The sequence below is a fragment of the Danio aesculapii genome, chromosome 3 (assembly GCF_903798145.1).
Source record: "Danio aesculapii chromosome 3, fDanAes4.1, whole genome shotgun sequence".
NCBI classification, from domain to species: domain Eukaryota; kingdom Metazoa; phylum Chordata; class Actinopteri; order Cypriniformes; family Danionidae; genus Danio; species Danio aesculapii.
In genome coordinates this window covers 22,657,023-22,669,481 of record NC_079437.1, presented here as the reverse complement: position 1 = coordinate 22,669,481, position 12,459 = coordinate 22,657,023, and the positions used below count along the sequence as shown (strand labels likewise).

At 38.2% G+C, this 12,459-nt stretch overlaps 2 protein-coding genes across 2 annotated transcripts; both read right to left on the bottom strand.

Moving 5' to 3' along the window:
- Nucleotides 1-283: 283 nt before the first annotated feature.
- hoxb5a (homeobox B5a) lies at nt 284-2,953 on the bottom strand. Its single transcript, XM_056453386.1, has 2 exons — nt 2,016-2,953; nt 284-1,404 (listed from the first exon to the last, which is right to left on the bottom strand). The coding sequence occupies exons 1-2, from the start codon at nt 2,593-2,595 to the stop codon at nt 1,157-1,159; spliced, it is 828 nt and encodes a 275-aa protein (XP_056309361.1). The 5' UTR covers nt 2,596-2,953; the 3' UTR covers nt 284-1,156.
- A 1,791-nt stretch (nt 2,954-4,744) lies between these two features.
- On the bottom strand, nt 4,745-7,186 carry hoxb6a (homeobox B6a). The gene is made up of 2 exons (XM_056453393.1): nt 6,256-7,186; nt 4,745-5,185 (listed from the first exon to the last, which is right to left on the bottom strand). Exons 1-2 carry the CDS (start codon nt 6,683-6,685, stop codon nt 4,929-4,931), a joined length of 687 nt encoding a protein of 228 aa, XP_056309368.1. The 5' UTR covers nt 6,686-7,186; the 3' UTR covers nt 4,745-4,928.
- Nucleotides 7,187-12,459: the final 5,273 nt, after the last annotated feature.

The following is a 12,459-nucleotide window of genomic DNA, read 5'->3' as shown; positions in this document are numbered from 1 at the left end:
GTATAATTAACTGTATTTTTTAAACGTAATCTGTACACGCCAGGTTTTACTGAAAAATTCTAAAGTGTGTTTTCTCTTAATAGTAAGACCGCTGTCGCGTTTTGAGTATGAATTGTCAATATAAAACTTCACGGATCTGCATTGTGGCAAAATATTTCTGTCACATAATGGACTTTTCAGAATTTGGAGTTTCAGAGAACATTTGAGTGTGTAATCGATAACTGTCAATCACTGACAATCATTAATGTCTCGATTGTGTTTGAAGAATAGTCAAGAAAAGTAGAAGATTTGAATATGAGGAACTTTATTTTTTTACTCCAAGTTAAACTACAAACAAATACAAAAAGCTTTTTGGCAAAATGCTAACAGGCAGTTTGACAGTACTTTTTTTCCACATTGCCGTTCATTCTGCCCACTACAAATAGCCAACTGATCACAATAAAAATGTTCAATATATACATCCTTTTTGGAACATAAACATGATCCAGTAATATACAATTATATATTTGGAATACAACTATACACACGTATGAACGGGTACAAGAATCTAGCGAGGTCTATTTACACCATTTATTTATTTATTTTTTTCCAAAAAAAATAATAATAATAATAGAAGATTGTGAACACGTGACAAATCGATTGTGATTACTTAGACAATGATTAAACAGAGGACCATGAAACATAGGCTTCTGCTAAATTTACAGCAGTCACCTCTAAACTAGAGCTTCACTTCATACAAGGGCAGATGCGTTTCTAAGCTGTAAACTCAAAAGGTAGTTATACACGTGTATAGGTAAATAAGTTATAACATTTAAGAGCTCACATGCTAACTCTCAAGAAAGCATTAACATAGCACTTGACACATAAACAATATTTATAACAAGAACAACAAGCGTTATATTGATAGCTTCTTTCCCTTCAGATTTATTTACTTGCCAAAATTATAGTCACCATAAAAGAACAACATATGAACACTAATTTTCGTTTCATTATAGCAGTACCACAGTAGAATTTTAAAATGCCTAAAACATCCATAACATGCCGAAAGGTGCCGCGATGTACAGTACTCTGTAGGTAATGTTTTGAGATCTCTTTTTCATCTCGTTTTCCGCGTAATTTTTTTTTTGCACACCACGTAGCAGGACTTGGGATACAACTATGGTTGGAAAGCGCTACCTGCGGTAGCCAGACTCATGCTCTTCAGTTTATTGTCCTTTTTCCATTTCATCCGCCGGTTTTGGAACCATATCTTAATTTGACGCTCTGAGAGGCATAGAGCGTGGGCTATCTCTATCCTCCTCCTTCGGGTGAGGTATCTATTGAAATGGAACTCTTTTTCCAGCTCTAGCGTCTGATAGCGGGTATATGCAGTTCGGGCCCTTTTGCCGTCTGGTCCAGTCATATCTGAATAATGTGGACAAAACGCAAAGGGGAATAAAGATTAGCAATAATCGGCCTGCACAATATTTCAACAACAGTTTCCAACAACTTTTTGCTACAGATACTCATGAGTGGCACGTTTTGCACCTAAATGTGTACAGGCAAATCACCAAATCGTACAGTGCACAGCGCCTTACTTTAGGCTCAAGGCGTTTGTTTTTCCTTCGTTAGGTAAACCTCAAAACTTTATAGAAATAAAGCAGCATTTAACATACGTAATAATTACTCAAATACGTTATTTTTTCCGCGGCTTGTTTATACAACCCACAACCCTCGGCTTCTCCCCATGTTGTTTATCTCCGTTTTATTACTGGTTCTCAAACACTAATCACATTCCCACACATCATAAAGCTGAACTTTTCACAGAAACAACAACTTGTAAACCTTCCTGCCTCGCTGCCCTCTCTTCCACCCCGCTCCCATTCTCTTCTCTACAGTTTGCGAGGCTCCACACTTGATAGATTTATGGCACTTTCACGAATATCTCAAATAAAGGCTGTTACTGACGCCACACTAACATTAAACCAGTACGCATTTGCTAACAAAAAATAGACATAAACATAATACGTATGTACCATGGCTAATATGTAGTTTCCTCATCCAAGGAAATATTTGGGGAGCTTGGCCATCGGACGTCGCCGAGGTAGTGGAGGTTGCCGTGGTCTCTTGCTTCTGTTGTGTCCGGGGTGCAGAGTTGTTCGCTCTGTGAGACGCCTCCTCGGTCTCCGAAGAAGCACTGGCCTCGTCGATTTCTGTGAAATGTGTGTTGTTGTTGAGATTATTACCCGCAGTGGTGGTGCTTTGGTCGGAAGGGGGCGAAGAGCCTTTGGGTCCAAGGCTTTCGCTGTTGGAACAAGGCAGCGGCTCCGGAGACGCGAGCGAGCAGCTTGACGGCTGCCGGAATCGCGTCTCCGGAGCTGGAGACTGGAAGACCCGGGAGTTGTCCCCAACCGCCCCAAAGTGGCCAGTGCTGGTTGAACGATTGACGCTTAGGTCCATTCCATTGTAGTTGTAGCCGTAAGAGCCTGAATGCATGGTGCCGGAGTCCCTGTACGAAGCGTTCATAGCGCTGCTGCTAGTTCCATAATTTAGTAACTGATAGTCAGGGCCATTTGGGTAGCGCCCTGAGAACGAGTTTACAAAGTAAGAGCTCATTTAGGTTGTTTTAGAGGGCTTGATTTGTAGATCTTGGTCGTTATAACGCTGTGCTTCACGATTTATGATGTATTAATGAATTATAGCAATGCACTGTACTTCGTTTTTGCTATGTATGCGGCCAAATATGGGGGTGGGGGTGCGTTTGAGAATCACGTGCTTTTGTTGACCAGTCGTAAATTCTCACTGATGACTTCAAGAGGTAATTCATGCTCTATGGTTACAAATGATGACGAGACGGGGAGTCGTTAGACTTGAGTCAACGTGTTCCTCCCATTGCAGGGATTTGCTGGAAGTAAGCGGACAGCGTCACCTACTGGGAATGAAATTCATTGCATTCTCACAACATATATTCTGCGCTGAATGCCACTTTAATCTTATAAACGTAAATAAAAATTATTTTGCTTGCATTTTGGCAATAACGTTAATAACGTTTGTTGTACCTATTGACCATTTACACATACAAAATTGCACATAATTTATAATGCATGCTTGATATGAAAATATAATCTAGTTTTAACTATCATGTGATTCTGGATAAAAGGAAATAAAATAATTATACTCGGAACACGTAGAGATTATATTAAATGTTAGGCCTTGGAATATCAACTGTTGTGATGGTGTGAACCTAAGTCTACTTTGGTTCGAATTAAAATGTCTCTACCTATAATATAAATGAAGGACTTACCACTAAATCAATTCAATTGTAAATCGGGGGAATTACACCAAATTTGCCTAAATGTCAGTATGTCTTATTGGTCTTACCGCAAATATATTTCTTCAACGTAAAAAGCGGTGTGATTTCAAAAGTTCCAAAGATGAGTTTCTGGTCAGACACTGGATATAAGGAATGTGAGATCATGATTTATGTTCCAAAAAGACATATGTTTTGTTGACAAAGTGTCAATTGCTGCTTCGTGTTATACGCATGATATAAATCAATACAAAACGTATATACACTGATGGTTTTGTTAAAGCCAGAAAAGTACACTTGAAATACACTGACCCAATTATTGCATTGATATTTTAGCAATATTTAATGTCTGGAAATGCACAGAATGAAAGACTAGCAGATTTACCACTATTTGTAGCATTTGAAAAAAAAAGCGTGAAGCTCTGTAAACACCAATTTGTGCATAGATTAACTAATTGTGTATCTGGCTTACATATAGGCCTGTAAATATAATTCTTTAACCCATTTCTGATGGTTGGTTGTATTTTGTTGACGCAATTAGCAAACTCCACCTGAGATATTTGGGTTATTGTCGCTTATAGCCCTCCAGGCTTTATGTCTGAGGGTGAGTGACCAGCGCCGACAGGTCAGCTTTCTCTTTTGGTTATCTATTAAAATCTGCTGAACCTTCTCACCTCACACTTTGTTGGAAGTATTTTGGAACCAAGTAGTCAATGTTAAACCTCTTAATAGTGCGAAAAGCGAAACCAAATCCCTAACTGTTGAGTTTTTGTTCGTTTTATTTGTTTCATGAAATCAATAAAATACTATGTAAAATAAAACATCATACAAACAAATATAAGCACATTTAAAAATATATATTTATCCGCAGTGTCATACTAGTTTAGTAGAAGTGTGCAGTTTTACAGCGCTGTCCATACAGACTTAATTTACGCCAACTTATTTCTCTTTGCATCATTTACGGGTCATTAGATCACTACATTTGTTTAAGCTAGTTTTTTCTTTGACAAAAATGTATAATAATAAAAAACACAGGCGTTACAGTGCAACGAGGATCAATTATTTCATTTTTTTCACCGTCATCAGATAGCATATCATGAAGGCGAAAGTTTTGCTTTATTTTTAATTTATGTCTTTAATAGCAAAGAAACAGCGCGTATTATATATAACATGTAATATGGTGCACATTAATATACGTAAAGAGTGTTCTGTTGTAGACTGCTGTTTTTTTTACGTTCCTTTTGAATCTTTAGCTACTTCCACAGCTTTTCCCCCAGACTCAATAAATTATGTCAAAGTGTCTGAAAGTTTAGCTTGCAAAAAAATAGAAGGTAAAAACATTTTCCGTACAATTGAACTTTTTTATTCTTACACAGCTTAAATATAAACACGAATATGACACAAATTTCAAATAGCTTCGTTCCACATGGACATTTCAGTCATAAGAGCAAATCAGAGTCAGAGCGCACAAAACCACATGTTAAACGACATGTAAAAAAAGAATCACAAAAAAAATTACAATGAGTTAACAGGAATGCTACAGTTGCTAACTTGATGGAAAGTCTTCATTTGTGTTATAAGAGAGTCTGGTGCCCTCTATGCCATAGTTTTCTTTTGGGGTATTTTATTATTTAAAATTTCATTCTGTCCTCTTCTCCTCCTCCTCTTCTCCACTGGTTTGTGAACAGTTGATCAGTTTGTTCTCCTTTTTCCATTTCATTCGCCGGTTTTGGAACCATATCTTTATCTGACGTTCCGTCAGGCACAGTGCGTGCGCAATCTCAATGCGGCGTCTTCGGGTCAGATACCTGTTAAAGTGGAACTCTTTCTCCAATTCTAACGTCTGGTAGCGAGTGTACGTCTGGCGACCCCTTCGACCAGCATTACCGAAGGTCCCTGTCCATGAGATAAAAGAGAAGAGTCAAACATTAACACCGAGAGCGTGTTTATTACAATGATAAATGCGTCCAGAGAAAACAGCTCGAGGGTGACATAATGACAAGAAACTCTATTCAGTGCGTTATTTATGCATGTAAATACAGCCTTCACCATCGCACATTTTTGCTATATTACATTTTAATACATTCATGCGTGTTTCTTATGATAATTTGTAATAATTTTACATTAATATGTCACACAGGTTTAGACTTCAATGTGCATAAATAAAGAGGTCTTAAACCATTATTTTGAGATGAGGGATAAGCTGAGGAAATGTTATTCTCCTTATTTTCGTGACAGATATAAACAAAAGATACAGGTCTATTTATATGATCCAAATCAAACTTAGAATCTGAACATAGACGCCATGCGCCTAGTACTAGTTTGAGCACTTGTCAAAGTTTTGTTTGTGACTGAAACGTGTACGTGTACAAAGATGTCTGTTCACGCTGCTGGTTTTTGGTTTATTTGTCTTATTAAACACGTAACTACTGTCAACCGGCAGGGCTATCAGAAGGAAATGATATCTTGTTATAGATAATTGACAGAACGTTCAGCTTCTGTTGCTGGTACAGTTTCGTGAACTATTGCGTAGTCCATTCAGAATATATTTCATTTTTGTATACTACCACGCACTGTCTATTGTTCTTATAACAAGAAGACACAAACAGCAACAGATGTGTCAACACAAAAACAATGGTCATTTTATTAAGACAAGCGGTGGTGCAGCAGCTCCTCTGTTTATAATTAGAGAAGCTTATTCGGTGATTTAAATTATATGAGCCTTGCGGCGAACATATTTCTAAACGTCCACCCTCAAAAGCAAGTACTGTACATATGAGAGATTTCACAGAACTTTACAGGAGTGGCTTTGCTTTCAGTATGACTATAGAGAGACTGTAGAGAGAAGGCGCATTTGCACTGTATGGGCTTCCGGCATTTTACAGTGAAGCTGTAACTTAGGCTACGTATAGTACGCAATAGCTACGTATTAAAAATGAAAGGCAAAAAAGATAGCATTAACTTACCGTTACACGAGTTCATCCGTTGCATCCAAGGGTAAACCGGCGCTGACGGCTTCTGTTCGTCGGCCTCAGGGTAGATGCTTTTCCCCGTCGAGCCCGTGCAGTCTGTCTTGCGATGATCCTGACTGAGAACGAACGAGTGCTCCTCTATGCTGGCGAGGGCGCAGGCAGGGTCCTTTTCCCTGTAGAAGCTTGCTGTCGCATAATCGCATGGACCAGCGGCGGTTGCCCTGCTGTAAGCGCCGTTCGCTTGTTGGTAAAAAGAGGATGGGTACGCCTTCTCTTGGACACTGGAACCTCCATAAGCAGCACCGGGATAGTGTCGTAAAGGGTCTGTGTATCCGGAGGAATATAACGGTATCTGTCCCAAGAAAGACTCCTGTCCTCCGGGCAGAGTCACTGGGAAAGTTGAGTTTACAAAATAGGAACTCATTGGGAGGGTACGGCTCTTTTGCTTGGTTTATGATTTGTTGTGTTTTATAGTCCAAGTGGTTTAGCTATTAGTAGTTTATCGGAGATTGGGTTTGAGTTGGGGGGGTGGGGGGTGTTCTGGGTGGCTATGTGCCAGTGCGGGACAGAGGGAAACCGTACCATCTGACCAGCCACTGACCAATAGCAAGCGGACGTGCCTGCAAAATAGCACCCTTGAGGGGGGCTGTGATTGCACGCGCCGGGGGACCCCGGAGCAGAGAGCTAGCTTTTTTTAATCCGTTCTCCCTTTCCTTCCCGTTCCTTCCAATGAGATTGCACAATACGAATCACATAGGAATTTTAAAACGCTAAATTGAATACATCGACACGTTGTGCCCCCGCATATAGTCTGCTTTGATCCTATCATACCATTGGAGAGTAGCGTGTCAACATACAAGCCCCGGAGTCGCCGATTTTCCAAACATACATTATTCCGTACAATATTAGATAATTATTCATCCTTCCTTATTTGTATTTCAAATAGGTAATTTACTAGGCCTTATCATACTAGTAAGGCACAATAGATATGATGATCATATTGATGATCGCGGCTTCAGCGCTTTTTTCAACACTGTAATTTAATAGTGATTTATAAATAGTAAACGACGTGTTAAAGAAAACCAAAGCCTATATATAAACAGTGCAAAGTAAATTAGCCTGAGCGAAACTATTTAACAAGCAAATACTATTATTTACAAAATTTTGCTGATTTTATAATGTGTTAAAATCAATGATAACGTAAATTATAAGTATTCATTATGACACTTTTTTAGTTGTGAATGACTACATAACAATCCACGTTGTCCACAATTTGTTAAGAAAGAAATGGTGTATAGTTTTGTTAAATGTATTTTATACTAATAAAACAGACTAAAACCTTCAGACAGCATTTCGTCCAAGATGTTTCCTCCTTTACAAAAATTAATGGTTTAAGACTGCCAGCAAATAATTCAGCTGTGTTGTAGCTTTTTTTGTCGACGTTGCGCTGCACTGGCCGAACGCGCGTGTGTTTTTCATTAACCAAAAGTACAGTTATGGTTGCCGGGTGTCCTGTCGCTATACGACCAATAAACCATTTGTGGCACAACAAGTGGATATTTTTAAAGGTGGTGCACGGGGGGTTGCGTGCATTTTACTTTCATTTCGGTTTCCTCTGACTAGGATGTTGCGTTTCCCTTCGCATTGCAGATTTCTGTCAACGGAAAGCGTCTATTGTGTTTTCAATTGTAAAAATGAGAAAGGGGAAGAAGAGCCCGGTCGGTGTTTGTTAATTATTAATGAACAATAACTGCGATCACACGTTCTATAAATTCTTAAACAATGCTTCCTGAGTTTGTGCTAGGTTCTTGTGCGTAACTCAAAATACAGGCCTGGAGTGTCTTTCTCTAATTGTTAACTTCATTATTCTTCTCTTTTTACATGCATTTTTATCCTCATCGAAGAAACACAGACGCCAACAACAATGGATTACAGTGGACTAACAGATTTGATACTTTTCTGAATAAATCTGTGAAAGTCTCTTATTTGGTGTTGAGGAGTAAAAGTCACATCCATTCGGACATGGAGTGACGCGTAAATTCTGTAAAGACATTCTGTACGTTACCCCGAGCGTGGAGTGTATGTGAGTATGTCAAATTTGCATCGTTAAATATTAATTCAATACACGTGTGTGTCTTAGTTTTTAAAAGTCTGTTCTGTTAAAGCAATGCATATGTGGACCAATAAAACATTTTTGAATGGTTTAATTTTCGTTGATTTTGTAATTTTAATGTTTTGTTTGTAAATAATTTATTAGCTACTGTGTAAAAAGTTTTATTAGTACATGTAAAATACCTCACGAATGCAACTGTGGATGGTGTCAGATATTTGCTATATATTACGAATTTTAAAAAAGTAAGAGTTCAGATGTCATACAGGCCTTGCTGCAAATTATGTCCGTGTGTAAGATGTGTTTTAGTGCTTCTATTGTTTCTTTAAATATGGTTGCAGCATTTCAAATATATTCCGCTGTCACGTGCATGAATTCATTTCAGTGCATTTCAGTTTTCTAAGTTTGTACTTACGACACGATAATGTGCTTCATGTAACTGTTTAACATTTCTCCCAAATACCGGTACCTTTTTTAGTTTGGTTTAATTATTTCTGTACATGTTTTGTTGTGTTGAATTTATGTATAGCAATATATCTGGCAAATAAAGTTTCATTAACAAATGTGTGTGGATTTTGCTGTCTGAGGTTAGGGGTGTTCAACAAACTCTTGCCTTAATGTGTTCACCTAATGTTAATTCAAGAAAGCTATTCTACAGTACGCACATGGATTTAGCTGCATTGAAACCCGTGCGTCCTAATGTATAACAAAGTATACAAGTATATGTATAACTGTTAGTTATACAATATACGAAAAAGGCAGTTTGGTGTGTTTAAATCATACATCAAACACATTTTGTCTAAAAATAAAAGATTAAAATTGTATTTATAAGTCCATGTCATATTTCTTTAATATTATAAACCTTGGGGATAAACGCGTTATTGAATTTAAGAAGCTTTGCCAGCCACCCATAACAAGGGATTCCGGAGTTTGTGGATGGATAATCATAACAAATATACCCTTCTTGTGACTGTTTTCATTAACAATAATTACGGTTATATATGTTAAGTTGCATTAAACGTGTACTGTATATTTATGTTTACTATTTTTGTAATTATCTGTGTAGGTACTGAATGGCTGCATTAGCACAAACCATTAAAGTAAAATATACCGAATGCAAATAAAAGGAGATTGACTGTACTTTTGGCATTATGCAAACTCCGGCTTGTGACTATAATTGCTTGCAAATGATAGTACTTAAGGTGCAAAACAGCAGAGTTAAACATACGTAAGACAAGCATACCGAGAGACAAACCATATCACAAATTCACTTTTTAGGACATTAAACAGGATATCATTCAATCTCCAAGCACTCCCTCTCACTTTTTCCTCTCCCCTCTCTCTCTCTCTCTCTCTCTCTTTCCGATTACTATGCCCTCTATACCCGTCCAAATAAACACTTATTGCTTGGAGTATTTACTTCCCTAAGAGAGAACGCCAAAGAAATAAAAAGGTCAACATGACTTTAAAACTGGCGAAGGATGTAGGTTTTGGCCAGCGCACTCACAGGTCGGCTTGCATTTAGGCCTCGACGCACTCCATTCCCTATAGAGTAGAATAACCTTGGAGTGGTCAAATGCTGATATTCTGGATAGATTACAAGAAGCAAAAGAGCAGAAACGAAGGAATATAACCCCTCCAGGCTTCAGTTTTTTTCCTCTGTGTGTGTGTGTGTGTGTGTGTGTGTGTGTGTGTGTGTGTGTGTGTGTGTGTGTGTGTGTGTGTGTGTGTGTGCGTGCGTCCACAAATCTCCCCCAAACGCAGACACTTCAAAGAGGAGCAAGAACAGCTAGGAGAATTTACAGCCTCTACATTCTTTTACGTTTCACTGCCACCGGGCCGAAAACCCCTCCCTGTCTTTCCTGTTATCTGCGGTTGCAGTATGTGGGCTTTACTGAATACAACATTTAGGAGGTTTTATTAATATTTAGGAACTAAAACACACATCTGTTGTACGTGGCGAATGTTGGTGTGATTTAATAAAAGAGGAAGAAAGATACTATAGGCGCACACAGTTGCACAAGCACTCACACGACAATAAAATGTGCTTTAGAAGAACACTAAAACACATTCTTACACTGCCATAAACGTCAAGTCACGCGCTTGCGCGCGCACTCACATACACGCACACGCACTCTCCTTCTCTCTCTCTCACACACACACACACACACACACAATTCAGCAAACAACAGTGCACTGTAATAAATTCTCTCTCTCTCCCTCTCTTTCTTACACGCTCACACACACATACACTGTGCAATAAACACACCCTCCAAGAAGTCTGTGCTGGTAAATCGCAAGAATAAACACTAGATGGCGCCAGATAGCGGGGAAAAGGCTTATGAGCTCTGAGTTCTGATATCGGCTCTCAACAACATGGTGTCCAGATTTTTGCACATCGGAAAGTGAAATAAGAAATACCAAATCAATGTTTTTTTACTACACACGTTTTGATATATAAATGGATAATTTAATTTTTATCGAATTAATTTGTATAACAGACAGAGTAACGTCTTCTAACATGTGAATTATATGCAATTAATTAAATACCAGTTGACAGAGTTGACAGACAGACAGACAGATTCATCTTTTATACGCCATGAGATTTTAAATAAAACATTTTACACAAAATGTGAACTATTGGACGGCACCAATCCAGGAACATTGCATGGATGATAAGAATGAAAATCAAAAGCGTAAATGAGTCAAACACTGCTAGGAATCATTACATTCTTCTCACAGCAGCCGGTAGAATAACCTGGAAGATTTATTCATCTGTTCTGGAAGTGAACGTCAACCTATTCTAAACAACCCTTGAGTATTTTAAATATTTTACATGCATAATGTGTTTTGGTTAGCACTAATGGGTCAGTAAAAGGATTTTTGTATTATTGCATTCTGTCGTTGTTGTTGTTATCATTATATTTGTGCTAATTTATTATTATTGTTAGCTAATTTGTTGTAATTAGCATAATAATAATAATAATAATAATAATAATAATAATAATAATAATAATAATAATAATAATAACAATAATAATAATAATAATAATAACCATAATATTAATAACAATTATTGTTGTTATTATTATTATTATTATTATTAATATTATTATTATTATTATTATTATTATTATTATTATTATTATTATTAGTCGTCGTGTTTAATCACATTTATATGAAGCTTTAAATGTCGCCCTAGATTAATATCTCAAACATAATAAATAGCTCAGGAATATAAGATCCGATTGGCAAGACACCAGCTTCTTCAAACCTCGCCCTGTCGTCGCAGCCACGACTGCGCTCCATAATATAAATATAATGATGCAAAGGACAAATCTGAAATCCGTACATATGCATCCCTGTAAGTGCACCTCATGCATTAGGTCCAAACACCTTAGCCCTGACCAGAGGGAAACACATGGAAAAGCAGCCAAGCGCTTATGTCTGCTCCACCCAAGATGGAAATGAAAAATTGGATTTAGATAGTGTTTACTAATAAGCCGCGCGTGCACAACAGCTTAGAAATAGAGTACTTTCATCCAGTGCGCATGATTAGACACGGTCGAGCTCTTACATCAGAAAAACGGTGCGGTTGCGAGACAATGTCAGACTTACCTTTGTTGATAATTCGTCAATCAGCTCCAAGACAGAGAGGCGCAAACCACTCGCCGTGGCTAGCGCTCGGTAAGTCCTGTTGCTACTCTTGGTCCCGCCATTAAAGCGAAGCAGTGAAAATGACAGCGGCACCACAGCTTCCATCCGTTTCACCCGCTTTAGTCAACGGGAGTCAGACCCCCGTATGAAAAATTAGATGAGACCCTACTGCGTGTCCATATCTCAATAAAGACTCCATCGCAGTGGTTATCCCAATCACAGGCGGCCACATTAGCATAGCAGAGCGGAGAGGAGGCTGTTCTCTCCATCTTCATTCTGAGAACATCAGCCTGAGCAATGCTCTCCGACTATGTATTTTCAGAGTTGCTCAAAATATACTAAAAAACAGAGGAACAACCTTTAAGGAGCACTGTGAGCTACATTAAGTGCGGCGGCCAAAAGAATGCTGCAATATAACCACTTGGGAAATC